The sequence below is a fragment of the Silurus meridionalis genome, chromosome 8 (genome assembly GCF_014805685.1).
Source record: "Silurus meridionalis isolate SWU-2019-XX chromosome 8, ASM1480568v1, whole genome shotgun sequence".
NCBI lineage: Eukaryota > Metazoa > Chordata > Actinopteri > Siluriformes > Siluridae > Silurus > Silurus meridionalis.
In genome coordinates this window covers 12,654,287-12,679,291 of record NC_060891.1, presented here as the reverse complement: position 1 = coordinate 12,679,291, position 25,005 = coordinate 12,654,287, and the positions used below count along the sequence as shown (strand labels likewise).

The following is a 25,005-nucleotide window of genomic DNA, read 5'->3' as shown; positions in this document are numbered from 1 at the left end:
AAAACACCTATAGGGTTGCCCCTGGGGGGGCAAACTGAAGGCCACAAGCATAAATCTGACCTTGCTAAGACGGGAGCACGTGGCTGGACACAGACACAGAATATAAATACTGAAATAGTGTTCATTGTAAACTGGTATTGTAGATAAATGAAGCAGTAATTTTATTTTGTCCATAATTTATAACTGATCAGATGAAATGTCTTCTCGATGATTGCCATTGTGCAGCACTGGAGACAAATGTCTCATCTGCATTCCGCGAGTGACGAGAGAGACGGTAACACACCTACCTGGGAACGTAAAGAGAACCGTGAGGCTTTTAGCTTACATGTGATAAACGGGAGGGGAGGATTTCTACTGACACATGCTCTCTCATGGTATCAATATTTAATGAGCCAACTGTGGTGTAAACTTCAACGTATCACATATCACCAGGTGCAAAGCTGCCTGGTCCGGAATGCTGTTCTTGGCAGGATATGTGCGAGGGTGGAGGAAACAAAAACAAAACAAAAAAAACATGTACAACACATATATAGTATCAATCTTAAGAATGTGCACTGTATTCATGGAGTTGTATCGTTTTAGACTTCCAAGAGAGTTTCCTTACAAAAAAAAAAAAAAGAATATGCTGTACATGGCAAATTCCTTATAACAAGCCTTGATAAACACTGGAGGCGCCAAAAAATGCACCACTGTACAATAATGCCTCCATATTGTTTTCATTTACATATTCACAAAAGAGAAACAACTGTTTTTTTTAATTACACCATAGAAGCATAGATGCAATACTTGTGAAAAAGGTAGAAAAAGAACACATTCAGTCATCTTAAATCAATAAGTTAATTGCCTGGCGTCGGGGCAGGGCGGACTGAAGAAACCGAATAATACAAGCATCGAAACAAAGACGAGCAGAATGAAAATGGCAGTTGGAAAGAATTGTCTTTTTTTTTTTTTCTGAGTAGCTGAGAAAGAAAAGAATTGAAAAGGTCAATAAGACAGTCAATGTTCCCCCTCCTCATGACTTGTAAGCAAGCTGTTACAAAAAACAATTTATCATTTAACTAAAAACGAAAGAGTACATTTGTTTAAAAAAAAAAAAAAAAAACACGCAAAAGCAAGACTTGTAATAATAATAATCATAATAATAATAAACAGACTTAGCAATAAATGGTAAATATTGAATGCAGTCCTATACAGTCAGGTCAGAACCTATTTTAGCCCATAAACCTGAACCAAAACACTGGCTCTAATATAGCGCAATGTTGACCACAGATCCACTCCGAGATCCTTCCACCACTGAGAATTGGGAAAACACCTCTCCAGTAACCTGCAGATTAACAAAGGAGAAGCAATCAATTTTAAATAATCCTGCAGGCCCAGGACATTTTACATTCAATTATTATAAAAATAATAAAAGCTTAACAGGAACCTGTTGTCCATAATAAAGGATGGGGGTCACAGAAGGGGTCAGTCAAGTTCATGTACTTCATTATCTTGCATGGCAGAGGGGGGACGTCCCTGTTCAGACAATCGCTTGGACATGATGTCCCACTGAGGAGCCAGCACTTTAGACTTTGACCCTGAATTTTTAAAATGCAAGTGGAAAGAAATTAGAATAAGACAAAGCAAGTGATTACTTCACATATGATAGACAACACGGCACTTCATGCTTCTTATGAGATCGTTTTAATGTACATGTACAATTGATACTGTGGTGTTAACATTCAACGCATCACATATCACCAGGTGAAAAGCTACCTGGTCTGAAATGCTGTTCTTGGCAGGATATGTGGAGGAAAAAAAACAAAAACAAACAAAAAAAAAAATACAGCTGTAGACTTTCCATTAACACACGTAATTTACTTATATTAAAATGTTTGTTCTATAATTCTTACATTTCTGTAAAGCTGCTTTTAGATAATGTCCATTGTAAAAAGCACTATAGAAATAAACTTGAACAATTCTACTACATCATCTTCCAGCTGCTCCCGTTAGGGGTCCACAGCGAATCATCTGTCTGCGTATCACTCTGTCTTCTACATTTGCTTCTTTCAAACCAACCTGCATGTCTTCCCTCACCACATCCATAAACCTCCTCTCCTCAGCCTTCCATGTTCCCGTCTGCCTGGTGGCTCCATCCTCCACATTCTTCTACTGATAAAACCCAATATCCTTCAACTGCACATGCGCAAACCTTGTGCGTTCCCCTTAATAAACCCATTTCTAATCTTGTCCAGCCTCGTGAATGAAAATCACAGAATCTTCAGTCTTTTAGTCAATGCCACTGTCTCTAAACCAAACAACATAGCAGGTCTCAGCACACTTTATACACATTCCCTTTCACTCTTTGCAACATTCTATCTCCTGCCATTCTTCTCCACACTCCACTCTGCCTGCACTCTTTTCTTACTTCTCACTCTCCATTACTTTGCACAGTTGACCCCAGAAATTTAAAAACTCATCCACCTTCACTAACTCTACTCCTTGCAAGTGCATTTCAACCATCTATGAATATATGGACAAAAGTCCTGAACACCTGATTACCCCAGCCATGTGGTTCTTATCACAAAGTTGGAGGCACAGGATGTCCTTTGATGTATTGGCATTAAATATTCCCTTCACTTGAACTAGGAGACCCAAACCTGTTCCAGCATAATGTACACAAAGCCAGATCCCTGTAGATATGCCTTACATAATTTTGACGAGTGGAGGATCTTGAGGGGCCGGCAATAGAGATTTGACCTCAACCCCATTGAACACTTTTGGGATGACCGTGAACGCTGTCTGCACCTCAGGCCTCCTCACCTCACCTACATCAGTGCCTGACTTTACTGACACCCTTGGGGCTAAATGAGCACAAATCTCCTCAAGCACAATTTCTAAATCTAGTTATTATAGCAGCAAACGGGGACTAAATGTGGAATGTGAATTTTATGGTCAGGTTTAACGTTTGCCTATAAAATATATGTGTATCCATCAGACACTACCTGAACATAATGAACATAATGGACATCATAATTCCCTGGTACAGTTTGTGGCAAAATATGTAAAAAAGCAAAAACAAAGTGATAAATGAATGGGAGGCAAGAGAGCGAATCAGTTCTGCTCAGAGCAGAATAGTGACAAACTCATCAGGGAATTATATAACCACTGAACATTGGTTTCTTCCCAGACCCCTGGATAGAATAATAACACATTATCACACAGTGAATATGATAACACATACATTTGTGTATGAGAAGGTTTTAAATAGTAGGTGTTATGCATCATCGTTCACGTGTGTCGCTCAAAGGCTGAGACAAGGCTGTTAGCCGTTTTTCTTTCTTTTTTTTTGCATTTGATACTGCTGGAGATCCCTCTGAGTCACTGCTGATCTGTTACCATGACAACACTGTCAGCCATTCAAATACAGAGAGAGAGAGAGAGAGAGAGAGAGAGAGAGAGAGAGAGAGAGAGAGAGAGAAAGCGAGAAAGAGGACTAAAACAGAAGAGAGACAAGACTCATCGCATCTTCATCCCAATTACAATCATCATCTAGACACTTCTGAAAGTGGAAGAAAGCTTGTACGTGGTAATAGAATATAGATAATAAGGTAAAGGCGTTACTGTTAATGAGCAATGCCTGCACACACACAAGCAGAGTTGACAACAGACACCTGTCTCACTCACCGTCCAGGCCGTTGTGCTGCTCGTAGGTGCGTTTGCCCAGGATGGTTGGGGAGCCATTGTTCAGGATGGGTGAGGACTTGATAGGAGTCAAGCTTGCTGTGGATATGGTGGCTCCTCGTGGAGGCTCTACTTTAGGCGGGCATGGATGGGCCTCTACAATGAGGAGAAATACATGAGAGAAAGAATTGCAGAAATAATGATTAGTCAAAATAAAATAGTCACTTAAAATCTAATTCAAATGAATCTGTTTCGACAAGCATGACCACTTTTGACGTGTGCTGGAACCCTTCCAGACCTTCTCTAAAAGTGTCCACACAGTGTCAAAAGAGATATTCCAAATTAGAGAATGTCAAACATTTGGCCTGCAGCCCAGAATCAGCCTGGTAAAGGTTGTAATCTGATCCACCAAATGAATTCAAAATCTTTTTTATTATTATCATTATTATTGTTAAAATCATGCTGTGCCCTGCATCTGAATTTAGAGATAAAACAACAGCTATGGTTTTATTCCACTAGAGGGCAAAATAATTGTGAGCAATCATTTCAACTAGGTAAACAAAACTGATGAAAAGTATATCCTCCATTACCATGATCATTTCCAAAAATCACAGACTTGGGGGCTTCAACAACAACAGTTAAGCAAATAATAATTGTATCCCAATCCAAAACAATTAATGTTATCGTTTGTAATGCTACACTATAAAAGTTAATGGTAAAAGCATAATTTGGTAATTTTCTTCCTTTAACTCCAGCTTGTTTTTTTTCATAAGTGATAAATACCAATACAAAGAGGAGTTTTTCTACCAAATAGATTTGTTGGTCTGGGCAACTTGACACTAAATGCTCAAAAATTCCCCTTAACATCCCATATCGTGTCCTGGCACTTGAAATTACAAAACAAGAGTCCAGATGTCATATCCACCCACCCAGATATCTAACCACAGACTCTAGAGGCTTCCGGACGGCATTCCTCAAAGATGCAGGTTTTTTGGTCATATCTGGCAACCGCAATGCACCTACACACACACACACACACACACACACACACACATATAGACATAGCAAAGATGTAAAAGTACACAAATTGCACTTTGCATCATATGTGTAAACTAAAAGATGTATAATATTGTGAAGGAGCACAAATTATGAAACGGTCTCTAGGTAGGCGAGGAATAAAGCAGTAGTGACTTCACTTACACTCCGCTTTGATGGCTGCTGTGTTGACAGGTGTGTAGGGATGACGAGCCAGAAATCGGGACTTGAGCAGATCCTGGCAGACACGCCTTGCTATCCGTGTCAGTTGAGTGGTCTGCAGATAGAACGCTTGTCTGGTCTTCACTGCAAACTTTGGACTCCCGCCGTGTCTCACCGGTGCACCATGTGGACTCTACCAACCAAAAAGACGTTCGAGTGAGTGTTTCAGCATCTGAAACAACACACCTCACAGGGTGTTTATCCGTCTAATATTCTTAGGTCAGAACCTTCCAGTTCCACTAAACCAAGATGTCCTGTTTTAGAGAGATGATGTCCTACACTGCTTAGTGATTTTCTAACTCAAATGAAACATTCCAGGTGATCAATTTTAAGATTTAGCCTGTTAGGTAGAACAGGGAACACTAAACAGTCCCGGAGATTCCAGGAATGTGGGCAGAATTCACATCTTGAGGTAACTTATTTTACAAAGATAGCAGTGAAGGACATCAAAGTGCAGAGAATTGCTGTTCTTGCGCACAGACAGTTAGTTCATATATTTATTTACTACAAATGACTGAATTTGTGGAGGCGATCACATTCTCGTTAAAAAGCAGTTGGTTGCTCGTCCCCTGCTGGCTGACTAGTCTCGTAACAGCATTATGGCATTATCAGGAAAATAGTTTAGTTATTTATAAACAAATAATTTAAACGAGGTTATGTAAAGATGAGGATTGTGAAATTAAATAGCTTAACTAATAAAGTGTTCCAATTCTAATGGTCCGTTCTTAGTTTCAGATGCTACGGGTAAATTACATTACAATCATTATTCTTGAAATGAAATGGTGACTAGTAATCTAATCTCGAAATTAAAATCCATATTGTTGGTCTTTTTAGTGCTCATCCTGATTAGATACAGTAGTAATGTTTTTGCAAAAAGCTCTATGCTGCTCAAAATCATGCCAACCATGTTGTTTCGATTGGGTCCAGGCCGTTCTCCGTCCAGTCTTGTGGGCATCTTCAGGCCACCATACTTCTTCCAGTATGTCCAGCAGGAAGCACACAGTCTGCACTGCATGTTGGTAGGCCCCCATGAGTACCACTGATATGAGCTGGTGGCTACACACACACACAAACACACACACACACACACACACACACACACACACACACACACACACACACACACACAAATAAAAAGACAGAGTGAAAGTTGAGCAAGAATTTGTGTACACGTTAAACATTTACACACAATTTCCCAGTAGCTCTCAAATGCAAAGTCTGTGAGAGTACGAGCGAGAGGCTTACTGTAGCAGCTCTCGCATGCACGGCCCAGTCCCGCTGGTTGACTCGCTGCCCCAGGTACTGCCCCAGGTACTGCCCCGGCCCCATTCACAAGCCCTGGCTTGACACTGTTCAGACTCAGCTGGTTTGGATTGGGTTTATTGCTGCTGAAGCAAAGCACATGGTCACACCCGAATTAAGCTTATGCATAATCAAATATGGTAAATGTTTGCATATCCAGGGATGTGTTCTGACCAACTCGCTAGAATACTCACTAGTTAGGGATATAGACCTGCTTCAGCTTGCTCTCTGCTTCTGCAGCTTTTAACCTTTTCTGTACAAAAAGGGAATACATGGAAAAACACTTAGGGTTTTTCCTCCACAGAAACATTTAAGAGGTATTCCGTTAACCAAACATACCTGCTGGACGTATCTGTCTGTGGTTTTCCACATGTAGTAATACTCAATTATGCTAGTCAAAGATTTCCAGGGAAGCTGAAACAGACAGAGGATTTTTGTTGTGTTTAATAGAAATTTTGTCTTACCCATGAACTTTGTAATTATGACACAACTAAGACATTGTAAAAGAGTTTGGATTTACAGACATTTCTGTGTAACAAAAAGAGTGCAAATGTCTTTAAATATTTATAGTCGAACATATACAAAACAATATTTCTGAATACCAATATAAATAAGGACATGTTCCTTTTGTCCCTAAGCACAGTTTTATCCTCGTCTCCTGCTCTTGGGTTTTGAATGTTTGCAAATGTCTTGAGCATTTTCTTCAGTCATTTTCCTACACTCCCCGGCTGTGTCTTTGTCAGTCTTCCATTTCAGAATTTAAATTTTATTTATATCCCTAAAACGCCTCATCTTTTCATATCCTCCAGCAGCTATGTGAAAGGTCAATATTTCTGGTCTAGGCTTTAGATGAAAACATTTCTGTGATACTTCTACATAGCAAGCAAACTTCAGAGCAGCTTTCTGGGGACTTCACCCATCTGAACCTTCTTCCGCCTTGAAAAGGACTTGAAAAGCAAAAGGTTTTGACTGTTTTATAACCCAAGATATTGTTTTGACTACATTCATGTAAAAGAACTAGGTAATTGTTTACCTTTTATTTATTTAATTATTAATTCATTTATTTATTTATAATTCTGTGGATATACTAAGAGGTGCATTTTCAGATTCTAAACCCAAAAGTTGTGGGATTCAAACTTAAGGAAACACATCTAAAGGAGAAAAGCACTTCTCTTCTTCCTTTGTCTCCCTATATAAATGTAGTTTTAGTTCCGTAAAAGTGGGTGTGAACTTTTTCTCGACGTGGCTCCTCCTACTTGCCAAGCTCAGTCCCTAAATTAGTCATATATGCACAAAATCACCACCAGATGGCAGGGTTTGCAGACGCACTCTACAAAAGAATAAGCTGGTGCTCTGTTACTTGTCCACAAGCCCTCTCTCTTACTGGTTCTCCTGGTGTGTGAATTCTTTATCGCTGTAAACTCACAAAATCCTGCTGGATATCGGTAAAGTCTTTGCCATATTTCTCCAGTGCTTCCTCAAACAAGTTGGCCTCTGAAGCGCTCCATTCTTCCATCTCGTCTCGACAGAGTACAGGGCCACCCTGAGGCACCAGCGCAGCGATTGCCCGTGTCATGTCATAGCCGTTGTTATGCAGCGTGTCCATGGCATGAAACTAAATTGAGGATAGCGAGAAACATGGTGAATGGTAATCATGAACATCTGCAGTCAAGTTTCACAACTCTTCCCCAGAAATGTGTACATTTTCTCAAGCAGATAAATCATACATGATCTGTGCAATAAATTTTAACTTAGCGCATACTAAAAGGTCAAAAATGACTAAAAGACCTACCACTCAGAATCCCACTTCTCAATAATGGCGCTAAACTAGTGCACAGGCTAACAAACATCACTTGTGTTCGACCCATTCAAATTTTCAAGAGTCTCATGTGTGATCAGAAGCTAAACACAGGGGGCGACTCAGGACTCCCGCAGGAGCTTACCAAAGGGTCAGAGCTGTAATCACTGATTAGGAAGCTGTATTAGTTGTTAAATGTGTGTTGTTAAATATTCATAATTCTTTTAAACCAAAACTCCACTGTGTTGTTTTTATATTAAAAGCAATGACATACACCAGAAAAGACAACAAAGTTCACTGGCGAAATACCCAAACCCAAAACATGGAGTAGAATACTAAAGTCACACTAATAAAAAAAAATAATTATAATGAATGAGCAAATTTGAAAAAATCTGGGATCGAGGGGCAAGCCGAAATAAGATGCAGATAAAATTTAAATGTATGTGTATGTCAGAAACTGACTGCAATAATAATAATAATAATAATAATAATAATAAGAGAAAAAAGAACACTGCAAATTGTTTATTATAAATCTGTTTTTTTCAATGTGCATTAATGTGACATCGGTTTGGTTCTGCTACACAAGCTTACACGTGTTGTGTAAACAAAATATATGTTTATTACTCGTGAGGTTGCTTTTTCTGAAATATGACTGGATTCAGCATAATTGTGTAACATCACCCAGATAAATTCCTAATGACTCCCTGTTAATGACTCAATTTGCGAGACGTGCTATTTTTAACATTATGGAAACAATATTTTAATACCGCTTTAAACAGCTTGCAGTGTGCAGATATCTCTTTTTGGAAAGCGAGGGAAATCATTTTGTGTTTCCAATTCACACAAATAGTTTCCTGCAATTTCACTACGAAGTTGTGAAAGTCTAAACAGTCTACAATGTCATCACATATCATTTATTTATATACTGATATTAAAGCAGTTGTATGATCCTCAGGTTCAGAGGGTATGTATTGTCCTTGTGTCTTGTGCCCAGTGGGTCATGGGTTGTATGATTAATAAATAATTGGCATCTAGTGGCAGGTAAGGGTCGTTAAGGGTGGGTCCACAGTGAGAGAGTATAACCCATACTCTGCCTTTTTACAATCCGGAACAAAATGCAAACGAGTTCTCGTTTCTTTGACTCGTTTCTAAAATGCTACCCTTTTATAAGGTGGCTATGATCATACGATCCAAAACATGAATATCTTTTTATCGCCAAATAGCATTTAATGACTATGTGATGCTTATACTTGCAGACAGAACGAGATTACTGTGAAAAGCAAGATTTAAAAAGGCGTTCTTATAAATTCCCATACTGCTCTGCACCATTATAATTAAATCCGCCTGGGTAATCATGACGCTCTATGCCATTATCAGTAGTTCTGCATGGACAATTGGCAAGGCGCGGATGACATTAGAATGCGTTACATGTGCCAGACCAAAGTGTGAAGTACTGCGGAAGCAGGATGTTGCGTGCAGTGAGTGAGCGAGCGAGTGTAGGTGGTGCCGTACCAGCGTGATGTCTCTGGAGGCAGCTGCAGCGCTCATGTGTAGACTGGGCTGCCGAACTGAACTGCTGCAGTCCAAAGCCCGCGCAAACGTACCCACAGACCTGTAGGAGGGAAGGAGGGAAAAAAAAAAAAATGCAGAAGAGAGATGTAAAGCAATTGAGAACAGAAAAGAGATAAGAACTGCAAGTATCTTCCTGCAAAACAGCATCTTACTGTTCAGATGTAAATCAATAATTCCACAGGAAGTACAACTTATTTCGAAAGACCCTTGACTGTCACTATGTTGCTTATTTCAGACAAACATCAATAGGAAAAGGAAAAAAAAAAAAAATCCAACAATACTTGAGGTACTTACCGAGCCACTACAAGAAACTGGTCGATCTGTTTCTCTGTAAGAGGACTGTTGGGATCCCACACTTTCTCCTCTAGTTTGGCCAGCTCCCTGCCATCCTCCTCTCCTAATGAACCGAGAAGCACAAACACAGCAGTCAATCTAAACAGCTGGAAATTCAAGATTAGACTCCCACTCTGCTTCAGCTCTGCATGGGCTTCCCTTCAGCGAATGCTTCATGCTATTCATCCATGTCTCAGTGGTATTAATTGCAGAAATATCTGCGTTTAAAAACACAGGATGTTGGTGCATGTTCACATCAGTTTCTAGAGTTTTTTCTAAAATGACATTTTACACTTAATTACGTAAAGACAAACAAACAAACAAAAAATCTACAGTAGTCTATTATAGTGGTTCTCAAAAGAATTCTCAGAAGCTGTATCTATTTTTATTTTTGTTTATTTATTTAATTTAGAATGGTAGTGCGATTGCCTCATTCAGCCATTCACTGGGCTTGTGGTCCAAATGTTCTACAAGTAACTACATTGGTTAACTTCTTTGTTATGGTTTTCTCTCATCTCCAAAAAAACATCCCAGTACACGTACTGGCATTTTTCTCACAGACTTTTCTGCACTGCAACCTGTGAGCATTAGGCACCAGATAAAGTGGTAGGCAATTAAAAAATAAAGAATAAAAAATAATTTCAATACTAGGAGTTATTAGATTAGTGCCAAACAATCACAAACAGCGCCGTGTGTTGTGTTATATCCAGGAAAAAAAGCTGCTTTTCTCTAGCAAATGTAAATTTTTTATTCAAAAAATCAGTTTGTCTTGTGCTAAAAATAGAAGACAAATGATCAGTCTGAAGCTTAAATTCCAAAAGCACGTAAAAATACAATTTACTGCAATAGAACACTTATTTTATAAAACAGACTTTCAGAGAAACTAAAGAGTTTTTAGGGATCTGCAGTCACCCCGCCATCACAGATTGTTACAGAGATATGAGTCATATAGAGGCAGTGCAAGACATAGTCACATGTTTAAAACACTTTTCAGGGTTTTCACAGACTTTTCAGTGTATTTGAAAATCAAAAGTTCTCGGTGGTTTGCGCTAAAAGCGGCCGTACCCTCGTTGAGGAGGTCGGTGATTTCTGCCTGGTACTTATTCCCCACTCTGATCTCTCCTTTATCAGCCAGGAGTGTTTTCTGCTGAGGGTCGTACACCAGAGAGTAGAAAAATGCGTCCTGCAGCCAAAACACAACATAGACAAAGTCGGAGTCAGAGACACAGGCGCAAACAAAGAATGCCTCATGTTTAGAAAGAGGGCTGTGTGGGGTTCGTGTGTATGGCCTGACAGCGAGTCGAGTCTCCACTCTCCTCATTACTAAATGCGAAGAGAACATTCTGGGTCAACACGCTGAATTATTCATGAAGAACGGAGCTCAAAACTAGATCTCATATATACACACATATACAATAAAGCACATGAGCATTTCTATCGAGCACAGTTTTAAAAACACACATTCTGGGTGCATCTGTGCTTCTGAGCCAGTAGTGTTCTAGCAGTGCTGCACGGTTTAAAATGATGTACTGTACTCACCTCTCGGTCTAGGTAGGACTTGAGGGTTTCCGTCTCATTGAGAAGAGTCACGCAGCATTTTCCTCTAAACACAGTTACACACAACACAGATGTTAAAAATGTAATAAATCAATAAAAGCTCGGAGCACATGACCCCAAAGCTGGGACTGAGGTAAAGAAATACAAATGTTGTTTTGACAGTCAAATTAGAGCCAAAACGGACAACAGAGAGCCGGGATCCTGAGGATAAACTCAAAGATTTGGCTTGCTATGTGTGTTTGTCGGAAATAGATGCACACGCTGCAGGAGCTATCGGTACTAAGAAAGTATCAAAGCTCCTAATTACTGCAAATTAGGGATGGACTGATCCTATTTTTGATACGATTACATCATTACAGCATTCTTCTAGAGGCCGGTCTGTAAACAATATCAGAGTTCTGAATGAGCACAGACACCTGATACAGTACGCGGGCTGCCACTCTGCACACTCCGAATTAGATGAAGCAAGGCAGTCAGACACTTGGAAAAGGTGGAGCGCTAGAATTTACGTAAGAACACATTTCGCAGTATATGTTGAATACTCAAGCAATCAACACGCCTGCTCAAGGGATAGATTCCAGTCTCTGTGTGGCTGTGTAAAGTCTTGGTGATGGTCAATTCAGAAAGTCCAGCATTGGTTAGAAATCATTACTGTATTTAAGCTGCCATCATGTTGCCATCACTGCTCATGGCCAACGGATCTGAATGTTAGACTTTGTAACAGTGATAATAGTTCATCAATAGATAATATAAACAACAAGATGTAATTAACACTAAACATACATTCAGCTGGTATAACTAGTCTCATGTAGCAAAGGTGACAGGTTTGTTATTGTATTTTATTGCATTGTGTGTTAAAAATTATTAAGTATTGGCAACCAAATCAGTCAAGCTTGGGTAGAACCCATACATTTACAAATCAAATGAGATGAGACCAGATAAAAAACAAAAAACAAATGAAACACCTTGGCCTGTATATTCTGTATACTCAGTATACACAGTTGAGCAGAGCAGCAAACACAAGCAGTGAACGATGTTCATATTAATTCTTCCAACAAAAGTACATCAAGTTTTAATGTAAATGTGGAATATCTCAAAGATTAGCATTTGTATTAGTTCTTTACTTGCGGCTTGAAAAAGTTGCGGGTTCTCGTTCGGAACCTTACTGACAGCAAGTTTCGGATTATCTTAAAATTTGCGGGAATCCGCAGCGTGACCGAATGTTCAGGAACGTTAGAATAACATTTTAAACTATGTATTTGGTCAAATACGATACACTATTACGTTTTAAGTGACAGTGTGTAGATTAATTCATTAAGGTACCATAGGGGCTGCGTCCAAAATTCGCAGATTTTCGGAACTCGCGGGAACTCATCTTAGAACGTAACCCCCGTGAGGTCCGGAGGACCAGTGTGCAGCCGTTCATGCTCTTCCCATGGAAGTAATGCTTTATCCTTAGCTAAGCTTTTAAATAGACATGCGGATTCTGTGCATGTTTTAATTTGTTTTCTCTCATTACGCATTAAGATTTACACCTCCGTGCCTCTCACAGTAAACAGGACATTGGATTCGTATTGCCAACAAACAGCTAGCAGTAAATCTACGACCTGGAGAATTTTACATGAGAACGCACCCCTTAGCTGTAGAGCTGTATACTGTGAAAGGGATTCTAATTATAACTAGCACTGTTTCCGCACAAGACAATCCCAGTGAAAATCTTGATTCATTCAATTTAACTCCAAAATTATACTAACAGCCTGAGTTCTCCCCCCCGAGATCTGATTTAACCACTGTCAGTATTGTCATCTCCACTCAGACACTGTTTACACTCGAGGATTCCTAATACAGCTTTTGACATTGTCACAAAATAATGATGTGTCTTAGACACACAATGCCGTCCAAACAGCCATCCTTGGAGTATTTCACTCGCTTACAGTTCAAGCTCACAGCCATGATAGTGGTCAAATTATTTCACCCTGTATTTTAAGTAAAATCGTCCAAAATTGCACACAATGTTTTTTTTACCTAATGTGTGTAGCAGGCAGAGACTCCAACTGCCTGGACAGGAAAAGCTCTCTGTGTCTCAACTGGTGCTTTTGTTTTTCTGGCAGGTCCACAAGCTCAGTGTTCTCCACCTCCTCCTCCAGCTCTCCTGCGGGTCAAAGATCAAAACACGTCTTCATTCGGTCAGCAGCAGTTGTGCATTAAAAGCTAAATTGTGAATATTGGTTTGTGCAACATAGTGGGGGAAATGTGTTATTTTACGGATTTTGCGGATCATCATACTCTGTCCTCTTCATCTGCCTCCATCAAACCAACTACCTGCATGTCTTACCTCACCACATCCATAAACCTCCTCCTTGGCCTTCCTTTTCTCCTCCTTCCTGGTGGCTCCATCCTTCATGTTATTCTACCAATAAACCTAATATCCCTCCTCTGCACATGTCCAAACCTTACTTTGTCTTTAAGACGTCCTACATGCTCTGTCCCTCTAATAAACTTATTTCTAATCCTGTCCATCGTCGTCACTCCCAATAAAAATCTCAGCTCTGCTACCTCCAGCTCTACCTCCTGTCTTTTACTCAATGCCACTGTCTCTAAACCATACAACATCGCAGGTCTCACCACAGTCCTATAAACTTTCCCATTCACTCTTGCAGACACCCTTCTATCAGAAATCACTCCTGCTATCACTCTTCTCCACCCTGCCTGCACTCTTTTCTTCACTTCTCTAACACACTCTCCATTACTTTGCACTGTTGACCCCAGGTACCGGAACTCCTCCACCTTCACCACCTCTTCTCCTTACAGCCGCACCACTCCACTGCCCTCCCTTTTATTCACACACATGTACTCTGTCTTACTCCTACTGACTTTTATTCCCCTTCTCTCCAGCACGTACTTTCACCTCTCCAGGCTCTTCTCAACCTGCTCCCTACTCTCACCACAAATCACAATATCATCCACAAACATCATAGTCCAGAGAGACTCCTGTCTGACCTCGTCTGTCAACCTGTCCATCACCACTGCAAACAGGAAAGGGCTCAGGGCCGATCCTTAATGCAGTCCAACCTCCACCTTAAACCAGTCTGTCGTTCCTACTGCGCACTTCACTGTGGTCACACTGTCCTCAAACATGTCCTGCACCACCCTCACATACTTCACTGACACACCTGACTTCCTCATACAATACCATAACTACTCTCTTGGCATCCTGTTGTACGCTTTCTCTAAATCCACAAATACACAATGCAGCTCCTTCTGACTTTCTCTATACTTCTCCATCAACATTCTCAAAAATAAATCTCCTCTTCTCTCAGCCTGGCTTCCACTACTCTTTCCCATATCATCATGGTGTGACTGATCAACTTGATTTCCCTGTAGTTACTGCAGGTCTGCACATCTCCCTTACGCCTAAAAATCTGTACCAGCACACACCACCTCCATTCCTCAGGCATCCTCTCACCTTCCAACATTTTGTTAAACAATCTGGTTGAAAACTCCACAGCACTTCTCCTAAACATCTCCACGCATTTATCGGTATGTCATCTGGTCCAACCAACTTTCCACTCTTCATCCTCTTAATCGCTGCTCTTACTTCTACTAATCCTATCCACTTCTTGCTTCACTATTCCCACACAATCCAACCTTCTCTCTCTCATTTTCCTTGTTCATCAGCTGCTCAAAATACCCCTCCATCTTCTCAACACACTCTCCTCACTAGTCAAGTCTTCTATCTCCATTCTATATTGCTCTAACTTGCAGCACATCCTTCCCAGCTCGGTTCCTCTGCCTGGCCAATCAGTATAAATCCTTTTCTCCATCCTTAGTGTCCAACTTCTCATACAGCTCCTCATATGCCTTTGCCTTGGCATTTGCCACATCCCTCTTTACCTGCATACTTTCCTCATCACTCTGTCTATCCCAGTTCTGTTTTGCCAACCTCTTTCTCCTTATGCTCTCCTGCACTTCCTCATTCCACCACCATGTATTTTTGTTTTATTTATTTTTTTACCTTTCTAGCTGTCTCCCTTATCACTCCTGCAGTAGTTTCCTAATCATCCAGCACCTCTTCACCACCACCGAGCCCCTGTCTGACCTCCTCCCTGAATCTCACACTACAGTCTTCTTCCTTCAGTTTCCACCATCTTATTCTTCTTTCAGTCCTCACTCTCCTTCTCTTCTTCTTCACCTCCATAGCCATCCTACAGACCACCATCCAATGCTGTCTAGCTACACTGTCCCCTGCCAACACCTTACAGTCTCTGAATCTCTTTTAGGTTGCATCTCCTGCATAGAACATAATCTACCTGTGTGCACCTTCCTCGACTCTTATAGGTCACCCTATGATCCTCCTCCTTCTTAAAATAAGTATTTACCACTGCCATTTCAATCCTTAAGGTCATACCTACCATCACCTCCTCATCACCTCTGTTCCCTTCACCTACATGCTCATTGAAATCTGCCCCAATCTTTCATTCCTAGGTACACCTTCTACCACTTCATCTAACTCACTCCAATTTTTCCTTCTCCTCCATCTCAAAACTCACTTGTGGAGCATAAGCACTGATGACATTTATCATCACTCCTTCAACTTCCAGCTTCACGATCATCACCCTATCAGAAACTCTCTTCACCTCCACTACACTCTTACTGTACTCTTCCTTCAGAATCACCCCTACACCATTTCTCTTTCCATCCACACCATGATAGAACAGTTTAAACCCATCTCCAATGTTCTTAGTCTTACTCCCTTTCCACTTGTTCTCCTGAACACACGTCTACCTTTCTACACTCCATCATATCAGCTACCCCTCTCCTTTTACCAGTCATAGTACCAACATTTAAAGTACCAAACAAAAACCTCCAGTCTCCTCCACTTTTCCTTTTCCTACTGTAGATGTCTTACGGAGCAGGAATCAGATCAGTGATAACCATTTAACACGTTTACACATTGATAACACATCGTTTCAGGCGTCATACATTTCTGCACACAAAAGGTGATGCAAATGAAAATATACCTGTACAGTGGATAATCTCAAATATTTAGAAACCAAAGCAGCCGTGAGCAAAGAGCCCATATTTCAAAAACTCAAAAAGCTGCACTAGGTTAGCAGGTTAACATGCAGGATGTCTGGAACTGACTTCTGACATGTATGTGAGTGTGTACATGTTTTAAGAGTACTGGAACGGGCTTAAGCAAGGAATAAAACATGCTGTCGCAATATGAAAGCAATAATAATGTGTGATGTGACCCTACACCATGCTCAGTGTTTTATTCCTCTTGTAGCAATTAGCCAAAGATCATAATAAAGACCAGCATGTACTATTTAATATTATATAAGATGTATAGCCATACCCAACATTAGTTAACACTTATGATATTGTACCAAGTAACGTGTTTCCTCATCAATCTTTTTGCTTCTCTCTTAAAATTACAGCTCGTCATGTTACCGATATTTAACAAAGCTCTCAGTCATAAAGACTTTCCAGAGGCAGGTTTTTGTTTTTTCAACCAAAACCATGACAGTCTGACTAACATATCTGGTTCAGTGCAATGCAGCATCTAGGTTTTCTAGATCAGTGGTTGCAAAACAGAGAGAACCACAAATCACATTAGTTGGACATGAAGCTGAATTAGAATGGTCTGTAAATTATACTGTAAAAAAGAGCAGAAGCAATGAAATCAGTCTGTTTAAAAAAAAAAAAAAAAAAAAAACCCCATCTTACACACTCCCTGTTCCCATGTAATTTTTTTCTTTTCTTTTTACTTTACAGGAGCATAGAGGAAATTCTCTCAAAAAATAATGTTACACGTGTATGGACTGAGGGTGCTGAGTGGAGAATGAGGGGAGCCAGCGTGAGGTTGATAAAGGGAAAGGAGGAGGAAGGTGAAAGAAAGCAGCCACTAAGTGTGCTCCAATTCATCTGGAGTTCCATTAGAGAGAGACAGACAGAGAGAGAGAGAACGACAGAAAGACAGACAGAATAAATGAGAGAGAAGAGAAGAACAAAAGCAATCAAGGGATTTTCAAAAGGGGGGGGTCGTCACGCCTGAAATCAATACGAATTCCCGCCTCTTCCTCAGCCACTCTAGTATTCTGATCACAGACACGGTATGCTGTCTGGATCTCATACCTTCTGATTCGTCTTCATTTGCACAACGCGCACAAATACATACACTCAACACAAACAGAGTGGTGGCTGCTCGGAGTCTTGTATCAATCACAATTGTGACTGGGGTACTGATGTGTAGTAGATGAAAAGGAGGGGCATGAAAAGCATGAGAGCCACATGGCTATGAACAGCCCTCTGCATCCTCGAGAAAGCCAGCATGAGACTAACTTACTACAGCATCAGTCCTGTGAGAGAGTGAGAGAGGGAGAGCGAGAGAGCGGGGAACAGAGAAAGGGAGAGCAAGAGAGATTGCAAAAAAAAAAAAAAGAAACCACGTGAGGGAGACGACACGGAGAGAGCGAGAGCAAGAGCAAGAGGGAGATAGCGGGAGATAGCAGGAGACAGAACGAGATAGAGAGTGCGCTAGAGAGAGAAAAGAGAGCGAAAAAGAACAGAACACTGCATCCAATCTACTGGTGCTGCGCCCAGCTTATACTCTACACAAATTGCCTCTCCATCTCACCTGTCCCAAGCAATTATCAATTATTGATGAATGAGTTGCTTTACCAAGCAGCGAGGGGAGGAAGAAGAGGGAAGAGGAAGAGGTGTGTACACTCACTGAGGAGGAATGGAGGCTCATGAGAGACACCACACAGAGGAACAAGCTTGACTTTCAATTCCAGTTGCCAAATACACTAGTGCAGTATGAACCAGATCATCTATACAGGACTTCAATTACTGGACAATTGCCCTGACTGACACACACACACACACACACACACACACACACACACACACACACACACACACACACACACACACACACACACACACACCACTATACAGTTATTCAAGTACTGTAGTTCAGGATTGTCCACTAGTCAGGGCTGCTCAGAAATGCAGTTCAGAGAGAAATGGAGTACTCGGTGATTGCCCAGCAGCAAAGAGGGAATAAGGAACATGAAACTGACAAGAGCTTCAACGCTGCATACTAACTCACTTGCATCTTTAAAACTACACTGTGACCTTATTCCTAAATCCCACTACAATGTATCTACTCATATAGAACATGTATATGCTCTGTACATACAGTACATTCAGGAGGATTGGGACCAGGAGGAGGTTTGTACACAGATGCAGTTTTGGAACAAAGGATCTCGATATGGGTGTTCTATATATATATATATATAGGGCAGTAGTAGTCCAGTGGTTAAGGCTCTGGGTTACTGATCACAAGGTCAGCGGTTCAAGCCCCAGCACAGCCAAGCTACCACTGTTGAGCCCTTGAGCAAGGCACTTAACCCTATCAGCTCCAGGGGCGCCGTACCATGGCTGACCCTGCGCTCTGACCCCAGCTTCCAGATGAGTTGGGATATGTGAAAAAACTAGAAATTTCCCCACTGTGGGACGAATAAAGGTTAAATTATTATTATTATTATTATTATAGTCATTAGGCCTGTATTTTATTTACATTACCAAATGAACAGACCTGCTCTATTTTTTTTTCTTCTCGTATTGGATACATATTGGTTACTTGAATTGAATGGGCTTAATCCAAATATTTAAAAACCAGAAACACAGCTATAAATCATGCCAATATGGACCTAACTCCTGTCAGTGGAAGGCTCAGGAATGAAAAGCGCTCTGGTTCGAATTATTGACAGACTATCATTATGCACACTCTCAGCTGGATTATTGCATTATATATACACATTTCTACTTCTGGAGATCTTGACATGTATTTTGCCTTTAAAGGGGTCCCTGGATGCAAACAGTTCGAGAAACCAGGTCTAAAATACACAATGTTGCCAAAAATGTGCAGACACCAAGTCAAGTATGGTAAGTGATTTTTTTTTACCATCAAAATCCACATTTAGTCCCAATTTGCTCTTACAATTCCTTCCACTATTCTGGAAAGATGATCCAATAGATTTTGGAATGCGCTTGTAGAGATTTGTGCTCATTCAGACACAAGGGTGTCAGTAAAGTCAGATACTGATGGAGGTGAGGTGAGGAGGCCTGGGGTGCAGTCAACGTTCATCCCAAAGTGTTTAATAGGGTTGAGGTCAGAGCTTAATAGCAGGAGATCTTTCACTCCAACCCATGTAAAGCATATCTTCATGGAGTTTGCTTTGTGCACAGGGGCAGGTTTGGATCTTATAGGTCAAGTGAAGGGAAAATTTCATGCTAATGCAGACAAAGACACCCTGTACGATTGTGTGCCTTCAGCTTTGCGATAACGGTTTGGGAAATAACCACATATGGCTGGGAAAGTCGCCCAATACTTTAGGCCATATAGCTAATAATAACATAACATCCTCAATGTTTGTTTTAGAGTGAGTAAGTAAACTGTTATATCAACCAGGTAACAGAAAGTAACGCTGCATTTTAATTTATTTTATTTATTATGATTTATTCAGATTTATATCACGTTTGAACTAAACAAACACTTATGTTACAACTAACCTAAAAGTATGCGCTAATCTTGTCAATGCCAAAAGACCTGGTTCTTCAAAGTTACCAAGAACTTTTTAAGGTTTATTTTAAATTATAATGGATTATAATATGTCAGGGTATGTTTTAATCCAGACTACAAAGCACGTATTTATGATTCTATGAGCATCTGCCAAATAATGGGGATGTAAATGTAATATGGGGCTGATAATAAGTTAGTTCATGTGTCTGCTTCACACAATTCACTCATTAAAAGTAATTATAAACAACACATAGTTTCCCTATTTAAACAGTTTCAATAATCTTCGTCAGATGAGGCTACAGACATAAACTAGCAACATAATATGCACCTTCAGCGATCACGTATGTTTACTTCATGCCTCCTTGTGTGATGGACAGCTAAGATCCTCCTATGTTCAGGGTTGTCCACAGTTCGTTTTAGGTGGCTCTTAGACTTACTCCTGACAAAGCCTGAATTAGACATTACACACCCAAATGAACTCACTTGGTAATTATCTGATGAGTCAAATCTCATCATGTGCTCAAAGGTCTCTAATATGCCGCCACTGAAGATCTGCGAATAAACCCATAGCTGCTTCCCTACTGGCGCTAGTCAATCAAGCATGCTGAATTGCCATCAGAGGACAGAAGTGCAAAAAAAAAGTAAGCAACCTCATAAAAGGACACTTTTTTTCCCCAATGTTAAGTTCCAATGCAACTTGTTTTTTACGTTTGTTAGACTTGAAAATATTTCAGACTACATGAAGCCAACTGAAACATGAAAATTAATTTTGATATTGTCTACATTCAACATCGTATCAAAATGTAAATCGTGCAGAGGAACTGTGTAATCATGCGTAATAACAGGCATCACAGCACACTGAGGAACGAGCAACCTGCCCTCTTCTGCATACATGAGTCTAGCAATTAGCTAGTACCTCGATGTCAGCTGAGAGACACAAGAGAACACTGCTCATTTGGTTTCCCAGCTATGAATATCTGTAACATTGTAAATATGTTCAGTAATTTCAATATGTTCCTTTTCCAACAATCATTTCTGTTGGGCTACTTGAGAGGTGAGACTTTCTTTTTTAAATCTCACTCCTGGCAGCTCCTGAAAGCTCGTCTGCAGTTATTTCTGTTGCCCTATAAAAGCTAAATAAAACAGCTTTGTGGCGTAGTCCGTTTTGTCATGACCAGCGCAGTGCGATGCAATGTTCTGCTCAATTTAGTGGAAAACAAATGTTGCTCTGGTCATAGCATACTTTATTCAAGAACAGCAGACTATTGATATATATGCTGGGCTCTGCTGATGATCTTCCACATCGCATGCTCTCAGTTCCAAAACAAACAGCTGAGCCATGAACGTCTACCACCAGGACATCCACAAAAAAAAAAAAAAATGCACCTGAAAGACTGGCTTGCCCATTAATAGTTAAATAGTTATAATAATTGTAATAATATAAACGTATCATATATTATTAAATTTTATATACAATGACCAATATATTATATAATTAATCTTTAATAAATGTTGCCTAAGGAAGTAGTGATTATGCTCGGAATAGGATTTCCACTAGAATTTGAAGCATTGCTATGAAGAGTTTCAGGTCAGGTACTGATTTTGGGTGAGGAGGCCAGGGGTGCAGTCGGTTTTCTAGTTTATTCCAAAGGTGTTCAGCAGAGTTGAGGTCAGAGCTGTGTGCAGGATGCTCGAGTTCTTCCACTCTACTCGCAAACTGTTTTCATGGACCTCGTTTTATGCACAGGGGTATTCTCGTGCTGCAACACGATGCAGGAAACAAAGATATCCTATACAACCATATTTCTTATTTAATGGGTGCAATTTATTTATTATTGTTATTAATTTATTTTTTTATTTGTATTTTTTTTTTTTTTTTGGGGGGGGGGGGGGTGTCTGCAATTCTAAGCAATTTTAAAATTATTAAAATCATTCGGCAATATTCAATTTTATCTAGGTGCAGATTCCATGTGCGCGTCAGCTGTATTCTCTGCAGTGATGTAAACATGATGCAGAGTGAATCCTCAGTCAAACCTGGCTAGCACTAGTTTTACAATGTGGCTGTGATGCGTCAGGGTCAGGTGAAAGAGATATCCTGCAGTTCTGTGTCCGTCAACGAGTCTAGTAGAACAGCCCTGAGATGCATTATATTTACCCGTTCTCATGCTGCTCTTTTGCAAAAAAATAAAAAATTTATAAATAAATAACAAAACACAAAGAGACACAGGCACATATTGTAATTCTATCTTGACTCAGAACTGGTTCTTCCTAAACCCAGTTTAATCTCGAGTCTGAGCAGAAAGTACAAGCTGAGTTCAGACCTAGTGGGCGAAGTGATTACAGGGAGTGGTCAGTTCAGTTCAGGGTCAAGTCCCGCTCTTTCAGTCTCCACACACACTTGTATGCGCAAACAGGGCAACGGCACATCTCCCTAGCTTCAGGCTCCGTCAAGGAGGAGCCAGCATCACCAAGAACAAAATATTTCATCTCTGAGTCATCTATGAGTGTGTGCACATACACTGACTCAGACTGCTCAAAAGAGACCCAGTAGTTCCAGGTCTCACATACAGATGCTTTCAAACTCTCTTAGTGTCCATTTATACTATAGGGACTCCATCACTCTGCTTCTCATACCCTCAGCCTTTCATCTTCACTATTCTTTTCTCTGGGACTATTCTAAAAGTTCCTACTCTCTGACTCACCTCACTTCCCATTTCATTTTGTTTCTCCCCTTTTCTCCTTTCTTCTTTTCTTGCTAAAGCAAAGTCAGGATGTAGCTCACACCCATGTGGTCTACAGTCATTCCTGCCATGCATTTTTCACATATTGCAAATGTCTGAACGTCCACAGAGAGACTGCTGGCACTGCAGAGAGGCCCACAATTCATGAACCCACCCAACACACACACCATGTTCCTAATGCTTCTGTGTGGTCTATGTGAACAACCAATCCCACTGCTTCATGACCAAACTTTTATGTAGTGTGGGCTACTTTTATACATGTACATTCCCTCCTTTCTCTCTACCACACACACACAAATTATATAACATACATACATACATACATACATACATACAGACAGACATACAGACATACTCCCCCCCCCCAATCACCAGCATTTACTAATTTAACACCAACACTTCTGACAGCTGCTCACACCCCGCCGAGCCCCGCCACACGTATTAAGCACCCTAACACGCTTAGTGACTTAGCGATTCAATCCTGTAACAGCCATTTTGGAGAGGAAAAACTGGATATTCTCATCCCAGATCACGGTTCTAATCATTCCAGTGCCGAACGACAGTTTACACTATTTGAGTCAAATTATCACAAAGCTCTGTGCAAACAGTTTAAAACAAGAATTAAGCAAAAAATAAAAGCTCCTTGTCCAAAAAATGAAAATGCCATACTCGACAGTTCTGTGCTGAACACAATGCTGGGAGTTTTGTCTTTTAAAATGTAAAAACAGGGGGGGCGAGAGAACACCTTCACTCTATATTCTAAAATTCCAAAAAGTACAAATGTGAACTGCATGGTCAGCAGTTTGGAAGTGATGCAATGAAAAGCCTTGGCAGTGAAGCATTGCTTCCTGAAGCAGTCATCCACAATCAATCTAACCAGTTCTAGAGTCACGGGAAACAGCATTTTCTATTTACACACACACACACACACACACACACAGTCTATACACACGACGGCTACAAATTAAGCTCCTTACTGAAAAGTAATTCGCTTAAACAAAGATAATAATAAAGCTTATACTACACCATGATGCTAAATGATTGACTCTGATTGGTCAGAGGGTATGGATTAATTGTCTAGTCACAAGTGACTATTTGACATTAATGTGATCTGATCATTCAAATACTGTTTCTGTAAAAAAGAACCTTACCCATACAGACTTGTATGGCGGATGCTCAACATAATGTGATGATAATTAACATGCGTGGATGTCAGTTGAGTGTCAGCACTTTTGCCTTTTTACCAGTAAACAGTCTTTCTTGATCAAATAAAAAAAACGGTGTCTTATCAAACTAAAGATTGGAAAATACGAGGGGCTGTTTACAGCTTCTACAGTGTAACTAAGAACAGGAATTAACTTTTTTAATAGTTTGCCTACATTAAAATGTACTGTAACGTAATTACAAACTGTAACCAGAGGTAATTCAGGGTGTTACATGAGAAATAAAAAGCTTGGTGATATGCCGCCAAAGAAAAATAACACTCTCAATGTGGATTGTTTAACTAGATCAGCATGCCCTACTGTGTTTTATTCCCATAGTAAATATTATGGCTGTAACGGTACACTTGTTTGTACCAAACAGTTTCGGTACAGGACTTTCAAGGCAAGGGGCACCTGCACTGAATGCAAATCTTATTTTACTTGCATAACACTGTTCAAATCTAAGTTCCCTCACAAACATATTAAGTGGCGGACCGCAATTTAGTTAAGTCTCTGAGTCGCACTCGCAAAATTAATTAATAAAAAACAATAAGCAATTTTATGTTTTGCATTTGTTCCCACTAACTGTACCAAAATTAAACCATACCGTGACTTAAAAACGAGGTACGTACCGCACCGTGAACTTTGTGTACCATTGCACCCCTAGTAAATATTTTAATGCATTTTCTCCCTTTTTTGTCTGTGCTGCAACTTGAATGAAGAAGATCCGAGGAGACTAGTGGTAGGAGGTCCCATGTTCATTACTTACGTGCATGTTTGTCTGCAAGGGCGACAAGTGTGGCGGAAATGTCCCTACGTCGGTAGAAACACACCACTTTGGCCTCCACGTTCCCATTCGCCGTCTGCAAATTACATGAGATGCTGCATAACTTGGCCACCAGAGTTTAAATAAAAAAATAAATAATTAATAATAATAAATAAATGTAAATTTACAATTAATAATTTTTTTTTTATTCATAAATTTCA

General features: G+C 40.2%; 1 protein-coding gene across 2 annotated transcripts in view; it reads right to left on the bottom strand.

Annotated features, from left to right (window-relative positions):
• Positions 1–367: 367 nt before the first annotated feature.
• The window catches only part of mta1 (metastasis associated 1), a 34,189-nt gene continuing 9,551 nt past the window's right edge, over positions 368–25,005 (bottom strand). Inside the window, exons 3-18 of one of the 2 annotated variants that reach the window (XM_046855478.1) lie at positions 24,788–24,881; positions 13,508–13,634; positions 11,465–11,528; positions 10,991–11,108; positions 9,887–9,989; positions 9,533–9,632; positions 7,649–7,837; positions 6,562–6,636; positions 6,417–6,475; positions 6,166–6,308; positions 5,825–5,976; positions 4,864–5,053; positions 4,593–4,682; positions 3,667–3,819; positions 1,427–1,577; positions 368–1,324 (exon numbers count right to left, since the gene is read on the bottom strand). In XM_046855478.1, coding sequence (XP_046711434.1) covers positions 1,465–1,577; positions 3,667–3,819; positions 4,593–4,682; positions 4,864–5,053; positions 5,825–5,976; positions 6,166–6,308; positions 6,417–6,475; positions 6,562–6,636; positions 7,649–7,837; positions 9,533–9,632; positions 9,887–9,989; positions 10,991–11,108; positions 11,465–11,528; positions 13,508–13,634; positions 24,788–24,881 — 1,770 coding nt within the window. In that variant the 3' untranslated portion in view covers positions 368–1,324; positions 1,427–1,464. The remainder of the gene's footprint in view (positions 1,325–1,426; positions 1,578–3,666; positions 3,820–4,592; positions 4,683–4,863; positions 5,054–5,824; positions 5,977–6,165; positions 6,309–6,416; positions 6,476–6,561; positions 6,637–7,648; positions 7,838–9,532; positions 9,633–9,886; positions 9,990–10,990; positions 11,109–11,464; positions 11,529–13,507; positions 13,635–24,787; positions 24,882–25,005) is intronic. The other variant, XM_046855479.1, reaches the window with a different exon arrangement.